At 57.1% G+C, this 20,294-nt stretch overlaps 2 protein-coding genes across 2 annotated transcripts; one reads left to right on the top strand and one right to left on the bottom strand.

Annotated features, from left to right (window-relative positions):
- The first annotated feature begins 1,008 nt into the window (after positions 1 to 1,008).
- Positions 1,009 to 13,756, top strand: PPP1R37 (protein phosphatase 1 regulatory subunit 37). The gene is made up of 7 exons (XM_061375156.1): positions 1,009 to 1,285; positions 4,695 to 4,850; positions 6,252 to 6,364; positions 6,507 to 6,648; positions 7,754 to 7,920; positions 10,049 to 10,703; positions 13,632 to 13,756. The coding sequence occupies exons 1-7, from the start codon at positions 1,009 to 1,011 to the stop codon at positions 13,712 to 13,714; spliced, it is 1,593 nt and encodes a 530-aa protein (XP_061231140.1). The 3' UTR covers positions 13,715 to 13,756.
- A 2,373-nt stretch (positions 13,757 to 16,129) lies between these two features.
- Positions 16,130 to 20,284, bottom strand: NKPD1 (NTPase KAP family P-loop domain containing 1). Its single transcript, XM_061375143.1, has 2 exons — positions 20,257 to 20,284; positions 16,130 to 17,757 (listed from the first exon to the last, which is right to left on the bottom strand). The coding sequence occupies exon 2, from the start codon at positions 17,750 to 17,752 to the stop codon at positions 16,130 to 16,132; it is 1,623 nt and encodes a 540-aa protein (XP_061231127.1). The 5' UTR covers positions 17,753 to 17,757; positions 20,257 to 20,284.
- Positions 20,285 to 20,294: the final 10 nt, after the last annotated feature.

Below are 20,294 nucleotides of genomic sequence, written 5' to 3'. Positions count from 1 at the left end.
CAAGAGCCAGGGATGGGGTGGGAAGGAGCTGGGATGGGGTTTGTGCTGCTCTGTCCCCTATGCAAGAGCCAGGGATGGGGTGGGAAGGAGCTGGGATGGGGTTGTGCTGCTCTGTTCCCTATGCAAGAGCCAGGGATGGGGTGGGAAGGAGCTGGGATGGGGTTTGTGCTGCTCTGTTCCCTATGCAAGAGCCAGGGATGGGGTGGGAAGGAGCTGGGATGGGGTTGTGGTGCTCTGTTCCCTATGCAAGAGCCAGGGATGGGGTGGGAAGGAGCTGGGATGGGGTTGTGCTGCTCTGTTCCCTATGCAAGAGCCAGGGATGGGGTGGGAAGGAGATGGGGACCATCCTCAGGGTAGCTTGCTCCAATAGGGAGCAGGCAGATTGGGAGCATCCATAGGGATGGAGCAGCCAAACCCACCCTCATGGTGAGGATCTTCCTCCCTACATCCCCCTTGTATCAGGTCAAAGCCATTCCCCCTCATCCCATGTTTCCAAGTGTCCCATAAGCAGCCCCAGCACAGAGCAGAGGGATAGGGGTTGGGATAGGGGTTGGGATAGGGGTTGGGATAGGGGTTGGGAAGGCCTTTGGAGCCCATGGAAGCGCAGATCCCAACCTCTGGAGCTCATTATCCTCCCACCGGATGAGCTTTGCCTCATTGACCTCATTGTGGAGCTGAGGAGGAGGCAGCTCAGGGTGAGGCCCAAACCACCCTCGGTGCCCAATTATCCCTTGGGATGCAGGATGGAGCTGAGCTGGGATCTGCAGGGCCCAACCCATGGCTTGGAGGAGCCAAAGGTGCTGCTGGAGCCCCTTGGGATGCTTCAGACCCAGTTGTGTGTGTGGGGAAGGAGCTGGAGATTCCCTTGGGAGCTTCCCATCATCCGCATCCCACAGGGATGCTTCCCATAGGGCGGCTGGCTCCATCCCAGTATCCCAGTGGAGAACTTCCCTGTATCCAAGCAGAGCATCCCCCCATCAAACCCTATTGGTCAGGGGCTGTGAAGCAATGGGAACTGGGCCAGAGCTGCTTCTCCCAGTGGGATGGGTGCAGTGCAGGAGCCCCGTGCTGAGGGTGGGATTTGGGGTTCGGGGGGGTGATTCCCATGGTGTTCCCAGCATTCCCTGTTCCCAGACCAACTGCCTGCAGTACCTGGATGCCCGGAACACGCCGCTCCTGGACCACTCGGCCCCGTTCGTGGCGCGGGCGCTGCGCATCAGCAGCAGCCTCGTGGTGCTGCACCTGGAGAACGCATCCCTGTCCGGGCGCCCACTGCTGCTACTGGGTGAGAGCTGGGGGGAATGGGGAACTGGGATAGGGGGAATGGGGAACTGGGATAGGGGGAATGGGGAACTGGGATAGGGGGAATGGGGAACTGGGATAGGGGGAATGGGGAACTGGGATAGGGGGAATGGGGAACTGGGATAGAGGGAATGGGGACTGGATAGGGGGAATGGGGAACTGGGGGAATGGGGAACTGGAGGGGATGGACTGGGATAGGGGAATGGGGATGGGGGAATGGGGAACTGGGATAGGGGAATGGGGAACTGGGATAGAGGGAATGGGGAACTGGGATAGGGGGAATGGGGAACTGGGATAGGGGGAATGGGGAACTGGGATAGAGGGAATGGGGAACTGGGATAGAGGGAATGGGGAACTGGGATAGAGGGAATGGGGAACTGGGATAGCGGGAATGGGGAACTGGGATAGGGGGAATGGGGACAGGTGGGGATGGGGCACTGGGATGGGAATGGGGTAGTGGGATGGGGGAATGGGGCAGTGGGATAAAGGGAATGGGGCATCGGGATAGAGGGAATGGGGCACTGGGATAGGGGGAATGGGGCACTGGGATAGCGGGAATGGGGCACTGGGATAGGGGGAATGGGGAACTGGGATAGTGGGAATGGGGAACTGGGATAGGGGGAATGGGGTACTGGGATAGTGGGAATGGGGACTGGGATAGGGGGAATGGGGAACTGGGATAGGGGGAATGGGGAACTGGGATAGGGGGAATGGGGAACTGGGATAGGGGGAATGGGGAACTGGGATAGGGGGAATGGGGAACTGGGATAGGGGGAATGGGGAACTGGGTAGGGGAATGGGGGAACTGGGATAGGGGGAATGGGGAACTGGGATAGGGGAATGGAGACTGGATAGGGGATGGATGGGATAGGGGAATGGGGGAATGGGAATAGGGGAATGGGGGAATGGGGATAGGGGGAATGGGGAACTGGGATAGGGGAATGGGGGAATGGGATATAGGGAATGGGGATGGATAGAGGGAATGGGGAACTGGGATAGAGGGAATGGGGAACTGGGATAGGGGGAATGGGGAACTGGGATAGGGGGAATGGGGAACTGGGATAGAGGGAATGGGGCAGTGGGATAGTGGGAATGGGGCAGTGGGATAGCAGGAATGTGCCACCTGGATAACGGGAATGGGGTACTGGGATAGCGGGAATGGGGCAGTGGGATAGCGGGAATGAGGCACTGGGATAGTGGGAATGTCCCACCAGAATAACGGGAATGTGCTATCAGGATAGTGGGAGTGTGACACGGGATAGTGGGCATGTCCCACTGGGATAGCAAAAGTCCCATCCCTGTGCCCTGCATCCCACTGGGATACTGGGAGAGACTCATCCCAGTCCCCACATCCCACTGGGATACTGGCAGGGACCCATCCTTGTGTCCCACATCCCACTGGGATACTGGGGGACTCCCATCCTTGTGTCCCACATCCCAGTGGGATACTGGGTGACTCCATCCCCATGTCCCACATCCCACTGGGATACTGGGAGAGTCCCATCCCTGTGTCCCACATCCCACTGGGATACTGGGTGAGCCCATCCCCATGTCTCGCATCCCACCAGGATACTGGGAGAGTCCCATCCCTGTGTCCCACATCCCACTGGGATACTGGGTGACTCCATCCCCATGTCCCCCATCCCACCAGGATACTGGGAGAGCCCCATCCCTGTGTCCCACATCCCATGGGATACTGGTGCTGCTGTGGGGCCACCCTCTGCCTTACTCCCACTCCTGTTCCTGGGTGTAGGGCAGTTGTTATCCAATGGATCCGGGATGGAGCTAATGGCAGGGTTGGGATAACAGGGATGAGCTCTGCCCAGGCAGCGTTTAGCACCCTATTCCAGGTGGGAATAACACAGGGAATCATGGAAGCAACTAAGTTGAGAAAGACCTTCAAGCTCAAGTCCAACCTTATTCCTAAACCATGTCAGTAAGGGCCTTGTCTCCATAGTTAGGGAATGGGAATGGGATAGGGGCTGTGATTCCATGAATCCATCCTTTCCCAATGCCTTTTGGGAGGAAAAGATTCCCATTATCCCCATTCAACCTCCCTGGAGGTGCTTGAGGCCGTTCTCTTGTTGTCTATGGATGGGAGACCGCTTCCACACAAAGGGATTGTGGCCCTAGGGAATGGGAATGGGATAGGGACTGTGATTCCATGAATCCATCCTTTCCCAATGCCTTTTGGGAGGAAAAGATTCCCATTATCCCCATTCAACCTCCCTGGAGGTGCTTGAGGCCGTTCTCTTGTTGTCTATGGATGGGAGACCGCTTCCACACATAGGGATTGTGGCCCTAGGGAATGGGAATGGGATAGGGGCTGTGATTCCATGAATCCATCCTTTCCCAATGCCTTTTGGGAGGAAAAGATTCCCATTATCCCCATTCAACCTCCCTGGAGGTGCTTGAGGCCGTTCTTGTTGTCTATGGATGGGAGACCGCTTCCACACAAAGGGATTGTGGCCCTAGGGAATGGGAATGGGATAGGGGCTGTGATTCCATGAATCCATCCTTTCCCAATGCCTTTTGGGAGGAAAAGATTCCCATTATCCCCATTCAACCTCCCTGGAGGTGCTTGAGGCCGTTCTCTTGTTGTCTATGGATGGGAGACCGCTTCCACACAAAGGGATTGTGGCCCTAGGGAATGGGAATGGGATAGGGGCTGTGATTCCATGAATCCATCCTTTCCCAATGCCTTTTGGGAGGAAAAGATTCCCATTATCCCCATTCAACCTCCCTGGAGGTGCTTGAGGCCGTTCTCTTGTTGTCTATGGATGGGAGACCGCTTCCACACATAGGGATTGTGGCCCTAGGGAATGGGAATGGGATAGGGGCTGTGATTCCATGAATCCATCCTTTCCCAATGCCTTTTGGGAGGAAAAGATTCCCATTATCCCCATTCAACCTCCCTGGAGGTGCTTGAGGCCGTTCTCTTGTTGTCTATGGAGGGAGACCGTTCCACACAAGGGATTGTGGCCAGGATGGATGGATAGGGGCTGTGTATGAATCATCCTTTCCCAATGCTTTTTGGGAGGAAAAGATTCCATTATCCCCATTCAACCTCCCTGGAGGTGCTTGAGGCCGTTCCTTTGTTGTCTATGGACGGGAGACCGCTTCCACACATAGGGATTGTGGCCCTAGGGAATGGGAATGGGATAGGGGCTGTGATTCCATGAATCCATCCTTTCCCAATGCCTTTTGGGAGGAAAAGATTCCCATTATCCCCATTCAACCTCCCTGGAGGTGCTTGAGGCCGTTGTCTATGGACGGGAGACCGCTTCCACACAAAGGGATTGTGGCCGTTGGAAATCAATCCCATATGGGAATCAATCCATATGGGAATCATTCCATATGGGAATCCCATACTGGCTCCCCCCCTTTTCCAGCCACGGCGCTGAAGATGAACATGAACCTGCGGGAGCTCTACCTGGCTGACAACAAGCTCAATGGGCTGCAGGACTCAGCCCAACTGGGGAACCTGCTCAAGTTCAACTGCTCCATCCAGATCCTGGACCTGCGCAACAACCACATCCTGGATTCGGGTGAGGGACCCCCCCATTGCATCCCTTGGGAATCACATCCCATCCCATGGGGCTCTGAGATGGATGGGATGGAGACACCGTTGGGATGGGTGTGAAGGGCCCCAGCGCCCACCTTCAGGTCTAAAGGTGGATGGGAAACCTTTCCCAACAGGAATGCTGTGGGAATGGGGGGACGCATTGGGGGTGCTGCCAGAGTGATGGTGCCATGCTTTTCCTATGGGAATGCTGTGGGAATAGGGTTGGAATGGGGGGGACACATTGGGGATGCTGCCAGAGTGATGCTGCCATGCTTTCCCTATGGGAATGCTGTGGGAAGGGGGTTGGAATGGGGGAACACATTGGGGTGCTGCCATAGTGATGGTGCCATGCTTTTCCTATGGGAATACTGTGGGAAGGGGGTTGGAATGGGGGGACACATTGGGGGTGCTGCCAGAGTGATGGTGCCATGCTTTTCCTATGGGAATGCTGTGGGAAGGGGGTTGTTGGAATGGGGGGAAACATTGGGGGTGCTGCCAGAGTGATGGTGCCATGCTTTTCCTACAGGGATGCTATGGGAATAGGGTTGGAATGGGGGGACACATTGGGGGTGCTGCCAGATTGATGGAGCCATGCTTTTCCTATGGGAATGCTGTGGGAAGGGGGTTGGAATGGGGGGACACATTGGGGGTGCTGCCAGAGTGATGGTGCCATGCTTTTCCTATGGGAATGCTGTGGGAAGGGGGTTGGAATGGGGGGACACATTGGGGGTGCTGCCAGAGTGATGGTGCCATGCTTTTCCTATGGGAATGCTGTGGGAAGGGGGTTGGAATGGGGGGACACATTGGGGGTGCTGCCAGAGTGATGGTGCCATGCTTTTCCTATGGGAATGCTGTGGGAAGGGGGTTGGAATGGGGGGACACATTGGGGGTGCTGCCAGAGTGATGGTGCCATGCTTTTCCTATGGGAATGCTGTGGGAAGGGGGTTGGAATGGGGGGACACATTGGGGGTGCTGCCAGAGTGATGGTGCCATGCTTTTCCTATGGGAATGCTGTGGGAAGGGGGTTGGAATGGGGGGACACATTGGGGGTGCTGCCAGAGTGATGGTGCCATGCTTTTCCTATGGGAATGCTGTGGGAAGGGGGTTGGAATGGGGGGACACATTGGGGGGGCTGCCATAGTGATGGTGCCATGCTTTTCCTACAGGGATGCTATGGGAATAGGGTTGGAATGGGGGGGACACATTGGGGGTGCTGCCATAGTGATGCTGCCATGCTTTTCCTATGGGAATACTGTGGGAATAGGGTTGGAATGGGGGGACACATGGCTTTTCCCCATCATCCATCCCATGGGATGGGAGGAAGCGCTGTGAGATCCATCAGGATCCATGTGGGATGCGGAGCTGATCCCAAACTCTGTTCCAGGCTTGGCCTACATCTGCGAGGGGCTGAAGGAGCAGCGGAAGGGCTTGGTCACCCTGGTCCTATGGAACAACCAACTGACCCACGCCGGCATGGCCTACCTGGGCATGACACTGGTGAGTGCACCTCGGGGTAATGGGGAGCACTGGGATGCCCAATCCCAATGGAAACCCTTCCCTTTGTGGGTGCTGGGAGTTCACCCCTCCTGGGTTTGGGATGGATCCATGCCATCCCCATGGATCTCTGCCCCCCCCCCAGCCTCATACCCAGAGCCTGGAGACCCTCAACCTGGGCCACAATCCCATTGGGAACGAAGGGGTCCGCAACCTGAAGAACGGGCTCATTGGGAACCGCTCCGTGCTCCGCCTGGGACTGGCCTCCACCAAGCTGACCTGTGAAGGTGGGTGCAGGCCTGAAGCCACCACTGGGAGCACCCCGGTCCCAGTACAGATCCACAGCTTCCACAGGGCTTCCCCAGCTCCGGAGCGGCGCATGGGCTCATTGGGAATGGGGCTGGGATGCTGGGATGGGGGGGAAGGAGGAGGTTTGGGTGCTCCGTCCCCATCAGTGCTCAAGGAGGAGGCTGCCCTATGGAAGGGGTCCCTGGGGTTGCACTGGGAGGATCTCGAGGCTTCCCAATACAAACCATTCCCTGATTCCATGGTTGGAATTGGGATGGCTCCATGTCCCTGTAGGACCTGACTCCATGCTCCCATCCCATTGAGCTCAGTGGGTGCCAGATCCCATTCCCTGCTCCCTCGGCTCCATGTCCCTGTAGGACCTGACTCCATGCTCCCATCCCCTCCCATTGAGCTCAGTGGGTGCCAGATCCCATTCCCTGCTCCCTCAGCTCCATGTCCCTGTAGGACCTGACTCCATGCTCCCATCCCCTCCCATTGAGCTCAGTGGGTGCCAGATCCCATTCCCTGCTCCCTCAGCTCCATGTCCCTGTAGGACCTGACTCCATGCTCCCATCCCATTGAGCTCAGTGGGTGCCAGATCCCATTCCTGCTCCCTCAGCTCCATGTCCCTGTAGGACCTGACTCCATGCTCCCATCCCATTGAGCTCAGTGGGTGCCAGATCCCATTCCCTGCTCCCTCAGCTCCATGTCCCTGTAGGACCTGACTCCATGCTCCCATCCCATTGAGCTCAGTGGGTGCCAGATCCCATTCCCTGCTCCCTCAGCTCCATGTCCCTGTAGGACCTGACTCCATGCTCCCATCCCATTGAGCTCAGTGGGTGCCAGATCCCATTCCCTGCTCCATGTCCCTGTAGGACCTGACTCCATGCTCCCATCCCATTGAGCTCAGTGGGTGCCAGATCCCATTCCCTGCTCCCTCAGCTCCATGTCCCTGTAGGACCTGACTCCATGCTCCCATCCCCTCCCATTGAGCTCAGTGGGTGCCGGATCCCATTCCCTGCTCCATGTCCCTGTAGGACCTGACTCCATGCTCCCATCCCATTGAGCTCAGTGGGTGCCAGATCCCATTCCCTGTTCCCACAGGAGCCGTGGCCGTGGCCGAGTTCATCGCCGAGAGCCCCCGGCTCCTGCGCCTGGACCTGCGGGAGAACGATGTCAAGACCGGGGGCCTGATGGCCCTGTCCCTGGCCCTCAAGGTCAACCACTCCCTGCTGCGCCTCGACCTGGACCGCGAGCCCAAGAAGGAGGCGGTGGGTGCCGCATCCCAGTGAATCCCATGGGAATTGCGGGGCGGGGATGCCCTCGGGGTCATGGGAGCATGGGGAGGAAGAGGATGGATCCTGCTGGGGTGCTCAGTGCTGCTGTGGGCATGGCAATGGGATGCTGAGCACTTCCCATGGAGCACTGGGATGCTGAATGCTTCCCATAGAGCACTGGGATGCTGAATGCTTCCCATAGAGCACTGGGATGCTGAACGCTTCCCATAGAGCACTGGGATGCTGAATGCTTCCCATAGAGCACTGGGATGCTGAGTGCTTCCCAGATGGCATCCTGATCAGCTTCCTGGTAATATTGGGATGCTGAATGCTTCCCATAGAGCACTGGGATGCTGAATGCTTCCCATAGAGCACTGGGATGCTGAATGCTTCCCATAGAGCACTGGGATGCTGAGTGCTTCCCATAGAGCACTGGGATGCTGAATGCTTCCCATAGAGCACTGGGATGCTGAATGCTTCCCATAGAGCACTGGGATGCTGAAGTTTGGTGGGTGTGTGCTTCCCATAGAGCACTGGGATGCTGAGTGCTTCCCAGATGGCATCCTGATCAGCTTCCTGGTAATATTGGGATGCTGAATGCTTCCCATAGAGCACTGGGATGCTGAATGCTTCCCATAGAGCACTGGGATGCTGAATGCTTCCCATAGAGCACTGGGATGCTGAGTGCTTCCCATAGAGCACTGGGATGCTGAATGCTTCCCATAGAGCATTGGGATGCTGAATGCTTCCCAGATGGCATCCTGGTCAGCTTCTTGGACAATATTGGGATGCTGAATGCTTCCCATAGAGCACTGGGATGCTGAATGCTTCCCATAGAGCACTGGGATGCTGAGCACTTCCCATGGAGCACTGGGATGCTGAACGCTTCCCATGGAGCACTGGGATGCTGAATGCTTCCCATAGAGCACTGGGATGCTGAATGCTTCCCATAGAGCACTGGGATGCTGAATGCTTCCCATAGAGCACTGGGATGCTGAATGCTTCCCATAGAGCACTGGGATGCTGAATGCTTCCCATAGAGCACTGGGATGCTGAATGCTTCCCCCGGAGCACTGGGATGCTGAATGCTTCCCACAGAGCACTGGGATGCTGAGTGCTTCCCATAGAGCACTGGGATGCTGAATGCTTCCCATAGAGCACTGGGATGCTGAAGGCTTCCCATAGAGCACTGGGATGCTGAATGCTTCCCATAGAGCAGTGGGATGCTGAATGCTTCCCATAGAGCACTGGGATGCTGAATGCTTCCCATAGAGCACTGGGATGCTGAATGCTTCCCATAGAGCACTGGGATGCTGAATGCTTCCCATAGAGCACTGGGACGCTGAATGCTTCCCATAGAGCACTGGGACGCTGAATGCTTCCCATAGAGCATTGGGACGCTGAATGCTTCCCATAGAGCACTGGGATGCTGAATGCTTCCCATAGAGCACTGGGACGCTGAATGCTTCCCATAGAGCACTGGGATGCTGAATGCTTCCCATGGAGCACTGGGATGCTGAATGCTTCCCGGAGAGCACTGGGATGCTGAATGCTTCCCATGGAGCACTGGGATGCTGAATGCTTCCCATGGAGCACTGGGATGCTGAATGCTTCCCATAGAGCACTGGGATGCTGAATGCTTCCCATAGAGCACTGGGATGCTGAATGCTTCCCATAGAGCACTGGGATGCTGAATGCTTCCCATAGAGCACTGGGATGCTGAATGCTTCCCATAGAGCACTGGGATGCTGAATGCTTCCCATAGAGCACTGGGATGCTGAGTGCTTCCCATAGAGCACTGGGATGCTGAGTGCTTCCCATAGAGCACTGGGATGCTGAACACTTCCTAACACATCTCATGCCTGGGGGTCTCTGGTCCATCCCCCTGCTCACAGCCACGACCCATCTCGTTGCTCTGAGCATCCCTTGGGATGGGAATCCCATCATCCCAATGGTGATTCCTTTGGGAAGAAGCTCTTGAGGAACCTGTTTCTTGGGCTGCTGCGTTCCATGGGGAAGCAGCAATGCCAGCCTTTGGGTTGGAGGAAGATCCATTGTATTCCAGCTGGGAAAGAGCCACGGATCCCGTTCTTCCCGGTGATTCCCGACCATTCCCTTGCAGGTGAAGAGCTTCATTGAGACACAGAAGGCTCTGCTGGGGGAGATCCAGAACGGCTGCAAACGCAACTTCATCCTGGCCAAGGAGAAGGAGGAGCAGGAGCAGCAGCTGCAGCAATCGGCTTCCATGGCCGAGATCGCCATGGCCGAGCCTCTGGAAGAGGCTCCCGCTGAGCCCATCCCGGATGGAAGCCCCGGATCCACACGGGAAGAGGAGGAGGCGATGGCGTCGGAGAACGGGGCCACGGAGCCAACGGAGCGGGATCAGGAGCGGGACAATGACAGGGATGAGGGGACGGACTCGGATACGGATGAGGATGAGGATGCTGCTCCCTCGGAGAGGAAGGAGCTCAATGACTCCACCGATGGTGTCCTCATGGCCCCGAGCATCCCTGAGGATGCTCCCATTGGGAATGCTCCATCGCAGGGACACGAGAGGAGGATTTCGGTCTCCAGCCCTGGCCGTGGCCACAAGGTCTTTGTGGTGACGCGAGTGGAGCCGGAGCCGGATGAGGACGCTGATCCCAGCGGGAACACCGAGCCCTGCGCCAACGGAGCCGAGGCGCTTCCCAATGGGCTGAAGGTGGATTTTGCACGAGCGCTTCCGGATGTGGCCTCGGAAAACGATGGGAAAATGGGAAGTTGTGGAGCAGAGCACGGTAAGAGCTCCGGGATGCAGGGCCCCGTTCCCCCATCCATAGCAGGGCAGCGTTCCGGAGCATGGGATGAGCATGGAGCCGTTCCCTGCTGCTTTCCCAATGGGATGCCCCCAGGGCAGGCATTTATTGCTAGGGAGCTTTTCCCAAGGGAATTCCAAGTGTGGGGTGAGTGGGAAGGGTTCCCTTTGAAGTGGTTCCTAATGCTCCTCCTGGATGAGGTGCACTTAATGTAATGAATCCTTTGGGAAGCTCGTGGAGCCTCTTCGTTAGAGCTTGGGATAACGGGGCCGCATTCCCTGGAGCATGGATGGGAGAAGGGCTGGGAATGCAGGGATGGAAAGGCAGGATTGGGACTGGGAATGCGGGGTGAACTGGGAATGAAGGGCTGGGAATGGGAGACTGGGGTCACAGGGCTGGGAATAGAGGACTGGGGATTCAGGGTTGGGAATGTGGGACTGGGAATGTGGGGTGAACTATGAATGAAGGGCTGGGAATGGGAGACTGGGATCACAGGGCTGGGAATAGAGGACTGGGGATTCAGAGTTGGGAATGTGGGACTGGGATAAGGGACTGGGAATGAAGGGCTGGGAATGGGAGACTGGGGTCACAGGGCTGGGAATAGAGGGCTGGGGATTCAGGGTTGGGAATGTGGGACTGGGAATGCGGGGTGAACTGGGAATGAAGGGCTGGGAATGGGAGACTGGGGTCACAGGGCTGGAGAGGATGGGGATTCAGGGTTGGGAATGTGGGACTGGGAATGCGGGGTGAACTGGGAATGAAGGGCTGGGAATGGGAGACTGGGATCACAGGGCTGGGAATAGAGGACTGGGGATTCAGGGTTGGGAATGTGGGACTGGGATAAGGGACTGGGAATGCGGGGTGAACTGGGAATGAAGGGCTGGGAATGGGAGACTGGGATCACAGGGCTGGGAATAGAGGGCTGGGGATTCACAGTTGGGAATGGGGGACTGGGTATGCGGGGTGAACTGGGAATGAAGGGCTGGGAATGGGAGACTGGGATCACAGGGCTGGGAATAGAGGGCTGGGGATTCAGGGTTGGGAATGTGGGACTGGGAATGCGGGGTGAACTGGGAATGAAGGGCTGGGAATGGGAGACTGGGATCACAGGGCTGGGAATAGAGGACTGGGGATTCAGGGTTGGGAATGTGGGACTGGGAATGCAGGTCTTAGAAAGTGGGATTGGGATATGGGACTGGGAATGTTGGATTGGGAATGTTGGATGGGGAATATCAGATTGGGAATGTGGGATTGGGAATGTCGTTTTGGGAGTGTCAGATTGGGAATGTTGGATTGCGTTGGTAATGCAGGACTGGGAATGTTGGGAATGTGGGATTGGGAATGCTGGATTGGGGATGTTGGGGATGTCAGGTTGGGAATGCTGGACTGGGAATGTTGGGGGTGTCGGGTTGGGAATGCTGGATTGGGGATGTGGGATTGGGAGTCTTGGGTTGGGAATGTCAGGTTGGGAATATGGGATCGGGAATGTCAGGTTGGGAATGCAGGGCTGGGAATGTTGGGGATGTCGGGTTGGGAATGCTGGACTGGGAATGTTGGGGATGTCGGGTTGGGAATGCTGGACTGGGAATGTTGGGGATGTCGGGTTGGGAATGCTGGGGATTTCGGGTTGGGAATGCTGGACTGGGAATGCTGGGGATGTTGGGTTGGGAATGCTGGACTGGGAATGTTGGGGATGTCGGGTTGGGAATGCTGGACTGGGAATGTTGGGGATGTTGGGTTGGGTATGCTGGGGATTTCGGGTTGGGAATGCTGGACTGGGAATGCTGGGGATGTCGGGTTGGGAATGCTGGACTGGGAATGTTGGGGATGTCGGGTTGGGAATGCTGGACTGGGAATGCTGGGGATTTCGGGTTGGGAATGCTGGACTGGGAATGCTGGGGATGTTGGATTGGGAATGCTGCACTGGGAATGCTGGGGATGTCGGGTTGGGAATGCTGGACTGGGAATGTTGGGGATGTTGGGTTGGGAATGTTGGGGATGTTGGGTTGGGAATGCTGGACTGGGAATGTTGGGGATGTCGGGTTGGGAATGCTGGACTGGGAATGCTGGGGATGTTGGACTGGGAATGTTGGGGATATCAGGTTGGGAATGCTGGACTGGGAATGTTGGGGATTTTGGGTTGGGAATGCTGGACTGGGAATGCTGGGGATGTTGGACTGGGAATGTTGGGGATTTTGGGTTGGGAATGCAGGACTGGGAATGTTGGGGATGTCTGGTTGGGAATGCTGGACTGGGAATGTTGGGGATGTCTGGTTGGGAATGCTGGACTGGGAATGTTGGGAATGCTGGACTGGGAAAGTTGGGGATGTTGGGTTGGGAATGCAGGACTGGGAATGTTGGGGATGTCGGGTTGGGAATGCTGGACTGGGAATGCTGGGGATGTTGGACTGGGAATGTTGGGGATATCAGGTTGGGAATGCTGGACTGGGAATGTTGGGGATTTTGGGTTGGGAATGCTGGACTGGGAATGCTGGGGATGTTGGACTGGGAATGTTGGGGATTTTGGGTTGGGAATGCAGGACTGGGAATGTTGGGGATGTCTGGTTGGGAATGCTGGACTGGGAATGTTGGGGATGTCTGGTTGGGAATGCTGGACTGGGAATGTTGGGAATGCTGGACTGGGAAAGTTGGGGATGTTGGGTTGGGAATGCAGGACTGGGAATGTTGGGGATGTCGGGTTGGGAATGCTGGACTGGGAATGCTGGGGATGTTGGACTGGGAATGTTGGGGATATCAGGTTGGGAATGCTGGACTGGGAATGTTGGGGATGTCGGGTTTGGAATGCTGGACTGGGGATGTTGGGAATGCTGGACTGGGAATGTTGGGAATGCTGGACTGGGAATGCTGGGGATGTTGGACTGGGACGGACCCGGTGCCGGTTGCTTCCAGAGCTGAGCTGCTCCAAGAACGAGCAGGAGCTGGAGGAGCTGCTCCTCGAGGCCAGCCAGGACACGGGGCAGGAGCTGCCCTGAGCGCACCCGTGAGTGCATCCCATGGGATGGGGACCGCCCTGGGATGGGGATCCCATTGGGAGCATCCCGGTGCAATGGGAACCCCACGGCCGCTCTCCTCCCTCAATGCAGGTCCATGGAACGGAGGCTCCGGAATGGTTTTCTCCTCTTCCCCATGGAGAATCCCATGTTTCCCAAGCCCATTCCCAGCCCTCGGCCTCTTCCCCACGTTCCCGAGCGGAAAGGCGGGATGGGAAAGAGGGAAAAGCCCTGGATGGGCTCATCCCGATGGACACTACATTGGCACCTTCGCCTCCCCTTGTCCCATCTTTCTCTATGGAGATTCCCACACTACAGGGACCGAGGTGGCGGAATCCCATGGGATTCCCGGGACAGGCCCCAGCCACTCTGCTTATTTATTTGGAATTCCTTCTTTTTCCCTTCTTTTTCCCTTATTTTCGGGATCTATTTATCATCAGCTGCCCCGTTCCTGCCTGGGGATGCTCTTAGAATCCAGCAACTCCATCCATCTCAATTCCCACCTTTGGGAATACCGGGAAAACCACCCCTAACCCCCCCCCCCACCAAGCAGCATTGGTGGAACCCTCCCCCCCCCTCCTTGCAGCCAAAGTGGGGAACCCCTCTTTTGAGTGGGAATCAGGATCCAAAGCGGGGCTGCTTCCAGGTTGGGATTCCCAGCGTTGGGAATGCCGTTCCCAAGGGCCGGGCTGGATTTCTCAGGGAGGGGGACGAGGACTCGGCGCTTTGTCTTTCTTAAGTGCAATAAATCTATCAGGGAGCCGGGGGGTGGCTTTTTGGGGGGGTTGGGGGGGGGGGGGGTGATGGCATCAAAGTGGGGTCTATGGGGGGGGGCATTCGGTGGCATCTCTTTGTTAACACTGGTTTCTATTAAAGGAGCTGCATTCGGCTGTGGGGGCCCCCGGGCTATGGGGGGGGAAAGGGGGGGAGGATGGGAATGGGACCCCCCCATAACACAGCCCCCCCCCCGCACCCCAGTATTGGTACCCCCCATTATTGGTACCCCCCTGCACCCAGTATTGGTACCCCCCCCGCACCCATTATTGGTACCCCCATTATTGGTACCCCCATCTGCACCCATTATTGGTACCCCCATTACTGGTACCCCCCCCTGCACCCATTATTGGTACCCCCATTATTGGTACCCCCACTGCACCCCATTATTGGTACCCCCATTATTGGTACCCCCACTGCACCCCATTACTGGTACCACCATTATTGGTACCCCCTCTGCACCCCATTATTGGTACCCCCATTATTGGTACCCCCTGCACCCCGTTATTGGTACCCCCATTGTTGGTACCCCCTGCACCCCGTTATTTGTACCTCCCTTTATTGGTACCCCCATTATTGGTATGCCCCCCGCACCCCATTATTGATACCCCTCTCCACACGCCATCATTTGAACCCCCCTGCCCCTCATTATTGGTCCCCCCATTATTAGTACCCCCATTATTGCCCACTCAATTATTGCCCCCCCACACCCCGGTATTGGTACCCCCCATTAATGGTACCCCCCCTCTGAACCCATTATTGACCGCCCCTCATTATTGGCCCCCATGCCCCATTATTGGCGCCCCCCTGCAGCCCATTACTGGTACCCCTGTTATTGTCCCCCCCCATTATTGGTACCTGCATTATTGGTGTGCACCCTATTATCGATACCCCCATTATTGGTCCCCCCCCATTATTGGTACCACCATTATTGATACCCCCCCATTATTTATACCTGCATTATTGGTGTGCACCCTATTATTGATAACCCCATTATTGGTACCCCCATTATTGGTACCCTGCCCATTATTGGTACCATAATTATTGATACCCCCCCATTATTGGTACCCCCCCCATTATTGGTACCCCCCCATTATTGGTGTGCACCCTATTATTGATAACCCCATTATTGGTACGCCCATTATTGGAACACACCCCCCATTATTGGTACCCCCATTATTGGTACCCCCATTATTGAGATCCCCCATTACTGGTACCCCCCCATTATTTGTACCCCCATTATTGATATCCCCCATTATTGGTACCCCCATTATTGATATCCCCATTATTGATACGCCACCCATTATTGGTACCCCATTGTTGGCACCCCCATTATTGCCCCCCTGCACCCCAGGACTCCCTGTGCCTTTCCCCATTCAACCAGGCATCATCTGAAGCACAGAGCAGGAGGTTGAGCTGGTTTATTATGGGCTGACCCCCATTACGGTGTCACTCCCCCATATCCCTCCCCTTAAGGGACCCACTCACACAATGGGGGGGTCCCCAGTGTCTCCCACCCCATGGCGGCCTCCTCTTGGTACTGGGACAGGAGCCATCCGCATCCCTGCCCGCAGAGCATCCTCTTGCGGTACCCACAGGGCCTGGATCCCATTTACATCCCCATCACTCGGGATGCGGGCACTGGACGCTGCGGTTCACCCGCGCCGCCGCCTGCAGCCGATCGAGCCCCCGCAGGAGCCCCATCTTGTGCCGGATGGAGTGGTCCAGGTTGACGGTGACGGCGAGCAGGATGCGCGCCTCGCGGGCCGTGAAGGGGAAATCACACTGCAGAAAGCTCTGGAACAGCTCCGGATCCCCATCCAAGCTGAGGGCATTGTGCAGCGCCTGCCGCAGCGCTCCCAGCTCCGCCGCGTGCTCCTCAAAGATGCTCCATAGGGACCGCTCCCCGAACCCCGGTACCACCGGGCCCTGCCACGCGTCCTCAGCGCACTGCAGCGCCCAACTCAACCGGCACGGCCACCCATCGGCCAACACCACCCAGGCGGCCGCCGCGCGCGGGGCCACGGCGCCGGCACCACCGGCGCGGTGCAGGAGCAGGCGCAGGGTGATGGGGATGGTGTTGACGACGCGGCGCACGCGGGTGCCGCAGCCGGGGACGTAGCGGGCCAAGGGGTCGTCGGCGTCGCGGAGGCAATGGAAGGCTTCGTGGATGCAACGCACGGCGTCGGCGTCACCACCATCACCATCGGTAGGGACGCGTTGGCCCTTGGCGCGGCGCCGCTCCACGTTGCGGGTGATGATGCGGTACAGGAGGTCCTCGCGCGTCTGGATGGCGGCGTCCAGGAAGTGCAAACGGGAGCGGGCGCCCAACTCCGGGATGGAGAAGGGCAACGAGACGGTGCGGTTGAGGTAGAGGTACCCGTTATCAGCCAAGCCCTTCATGCAGCCCGTCTGCTCCAAACAGGGCACGATGACGCTGGGGTCCACGGCCAGGATGAAGATGAAGGGCGCGTTGGCATCCGACAGGAGCGTGTTGACGGCGTTGAGCACCCCGGCCACCTTCTCCGGGTAGCAGAGCTCCAGGCTGGTGATCTCCAGCACCACACGGAGACGCCGGCGCTCAAAGACCTCCATGAAGGCCAAGAAGTCGACGAGCGCCTGCACCTCGGCGCGCACCTTGCTCATGAAGCCCAGCTGCGAGGAGAAGCGCTCGCTGTTGGTCAAGCGCTCGATCTTCTGCTTCTCGCTCACCACCAGGTTCTTGAGGATGGAGACGGCGCCCAGCACCAAACCGGAGCCAGAGAGCGACGCGACGCCGCTACCCAACACCTTCAACACCGGGCTCTCCTTAACACCCGGCACCAACAGCGCCACCAGCAGCACCGCCACGCCGGCGCCCAGTGCCACCAGCATGCCCCACAGCTTGAGGCACGTGCCCCGCTTCAGAACCCATTCCCGTTGGCTGAAGCCGGAGGCGAAGCGGGGCCGAGAGCCCAGGACGTGGAAGACGCTGAGGGGCAAGGCCCCGAAGTGGCTGCGGATGCTGTGGCAGAGCGCGGTCACCAGCCCGGCCCAGAGCCGGTCGCAGCCGGCGAATTGCCAAGCGCTGAAGCGGATGAAGATGAAGGCGAGGGCGCGGCGCCGCAGGTGCCCCTCGGTGATGACGGCGCGGTAGAAGCTCAGGTACCAAAGGGCCTGGAGGAGACCCCAGCCCTTGGGGCTGCGCGGGCGCTGCCGGCCCCGGAGCTCCTCGGAGGCTTCGAGTTCGGCCATCTCCTGGCGCATGAATCCTGTGGGGATGGGGAGGGATGGGGAGGGAAAGGGGAGGGGGAAGAAGGGAAGGGAAAAAGGGAAGGGGAAGGGAGGGAGAAAGGGAAGGGAAAAGGGAAGGGAAAAGGGAAAAGGGAAGGGGAAGGCAAAGGGGAAGGGGAAGAGGAGGAAGAGAGAAAGAGAAAGAGAGAAAGAAAAAAGAGAGAAGGAGAGAGGAGAGAGAAGAGGAGAAGAGAGAAAAGAGGAGAGAAAAGAGAAAAGAGACGGAGACAAAAGAGGAGAAAAGAGAAGAGAAAAGGAGAAGAGGGAAGAGAAAAGAGAGAAGAGAGAAGAGAAATAGAAGAGAGAAAAGAGGAGAGGAGAGAAAAGAGGAGAGGAGAGGAGAAGAGAAAAGAGGAGAAGAGGGAAGAGAAGAAGGAAGAGAGGAGAGGAGAGGAGAGGAGAGGAGAGGAGAGGAGAGGAGAGGAGAGGAGAGGAGAGGAGAGGAGAGGAGAGGAGAGGAGAGGAGAAGAGAAGAGGAGAGAGAGAGAGAAGGAGAAGAGAAAAGAGAAGAGAAGAGAAGAGAAGAGAAGAGAAGAGAAGAGAAGAGAAGAGAAGAGAAGAGAAGAGAAGAGAAGAGAAGAGAAGAGAAGAGAAGAGAAGAGAAGAGAAGAGAAGAGAAGAGAAGAGGAGAAGAGAGAGGAGAAGAGAAGAGAAGAGAAGAGGAAGAGGAGAAGAGATGGGATAGGATAGGATAGGATAGGATAGGATAGGATGGAATGGGGTGGGATGGGACAAGATGGCATGGGATAAGGTTGAGTAAGGTCATGACAGATGAGATGATGGGATGGGGTGGGATGAGATCAGATGATGGAATGAGATGAGATCAGATGGGATCGGATGGCATTAAATGTGGTTGGATAAGATGGAGATAGATGAGATGGGAAGATAGGACATGGGGAGGGATGGAATAGGGTAGGATGGGTTGAGATAGGATGGCATTGGATGGAATGGGGTGGGATGAGGTCAGGATGGATGAGACGATGGGATGGAATAAGGATGGGATGGGATTGAATGTGATGGGGATGGCGTGGTATGGGATCAAGATGGGGTAGGGTTTGATGAGACAAAAAGGGATGGAGTGGGATGGGATGGGAGGGATTGGAATAGGTGAGATGATGATAAGATGGGATGGGGTCAGATGGGATGGAACAGGACTAGGATGCAGGAGCTGATGGGATGGGGATGGGGATGGGGATGGGGATGAGATGGGGATGGGGATGGGATGGGGATGGGATGGGGATGGGATGGGGAAGGGGATGGGATGGGGATGGGATGGGATGGGATGGGGATGGGATGGATGGGATGGGGATGGGGATGGGATGGGGATGGGATGGGGATGGGGATGACATGGGGATGGGGATGGGGTGGGATGGGGATGGGGATGGGATGGGGAAGGGGATGGGATGGGGATGGGATGGGGGGGATCAGGCGGACGCTGGTCCTGCACCCACCGGTGACCTTGTCGAGCAGTGAGAAGAGGCGATGGGTGCAGGGGGCGAAGACCCCGACGGTGACCGGGGTGCCCGTGTGGCAAAGGGTGCGGGAGAGGCAGCGGCAATAGAGATCATCCTCCGAGAGCGGCTCTGCAATGGGAATGGGATGGGATGGGATGGATGAGATGGAATGGGATGGGGTGGGATGGATGGGGTGGGATGGGTGGGAGGGATGGAATGGGGATGGAATGGGGTGGGATGGATGGGATGGGATGGGATGGGAGGGATGGAATGTGGATGGATGGGATGGGATGGAATGGATGGCATGGAACGGGACGGATGGAATGGGAGGGGATGGGGATGGGATGAGATGGGATGTGATGGATGGGATGGGATGGGTGGGATGGGATGGATGGGATGGGATGGATGGGATAGATGGGATGGGATAGATGGGATGGGATGGCTGGGATGGATGGGATGGGATAAATGGGATAGGATGGATGGAATGGGGATGGATGAGATGGATGGGATGGATGGGATGGAATGGGGATGAATGGGATGGATGGGATGGGATGGATGGGAATGATGGGATGGGATGGGATGGGATGGATGGGATGGGATGGATGGGATGAATGGGATGGGATAGATGGGATGGGATGGCTGGGATGGATGGGATGGGATAAATGGGATAGGATGGATGGAATGGGGATGGATGAGATGGATGGGATGGATGGGATGGAATGGGGATGAATGGGATGGATGGGATGGGATGGATGGGAATGATGGGATGGGGTGGGATGGGATGAATGGGATGGGATAGATGGGATGGGATGGATGGAATGGGGATGGATGAGATGGATGGGATGGATGGGATGGAATGGGGATGAATGGGATGGATGGGATGGGATGGATGGGAATGATGGGATGGGATGGGATGGGATAGATGGGATGGGATGGGATGAGATGGATGGGATGGGATGTGGTCACCAGACAGGCCAGGAGCGCCCATTCCCTGTTCCCCTTCCCTATTCCCATCCCCGGTACCTCTGTGCTCCTGGGGCTCCAGCTCAGCATGGGGCAGA

This window comes from Neopsephotus bourkii, unplaced genomic scaffold (genome assembly GCF_033783945.1).
Source record: "Neopsephotus bourkii isolate Nb327-2 ecotype Australia unplaced genomic scaffold, CSIRO-AGI_Nbou_v1 NB_185, whole genome shotgun sequence".
Classification (NCBI taxonomy): Eukaryota; Metazoa; Chordata; class Aves; order Psittaciformes; family Psittacidae; genus Neopsephotus; species Neopsephotus bourkii.
Note: the sequence above shows the minus strand (reverse complement) of the source record. Positions and strands in the feature narration are given on the sequence as shown.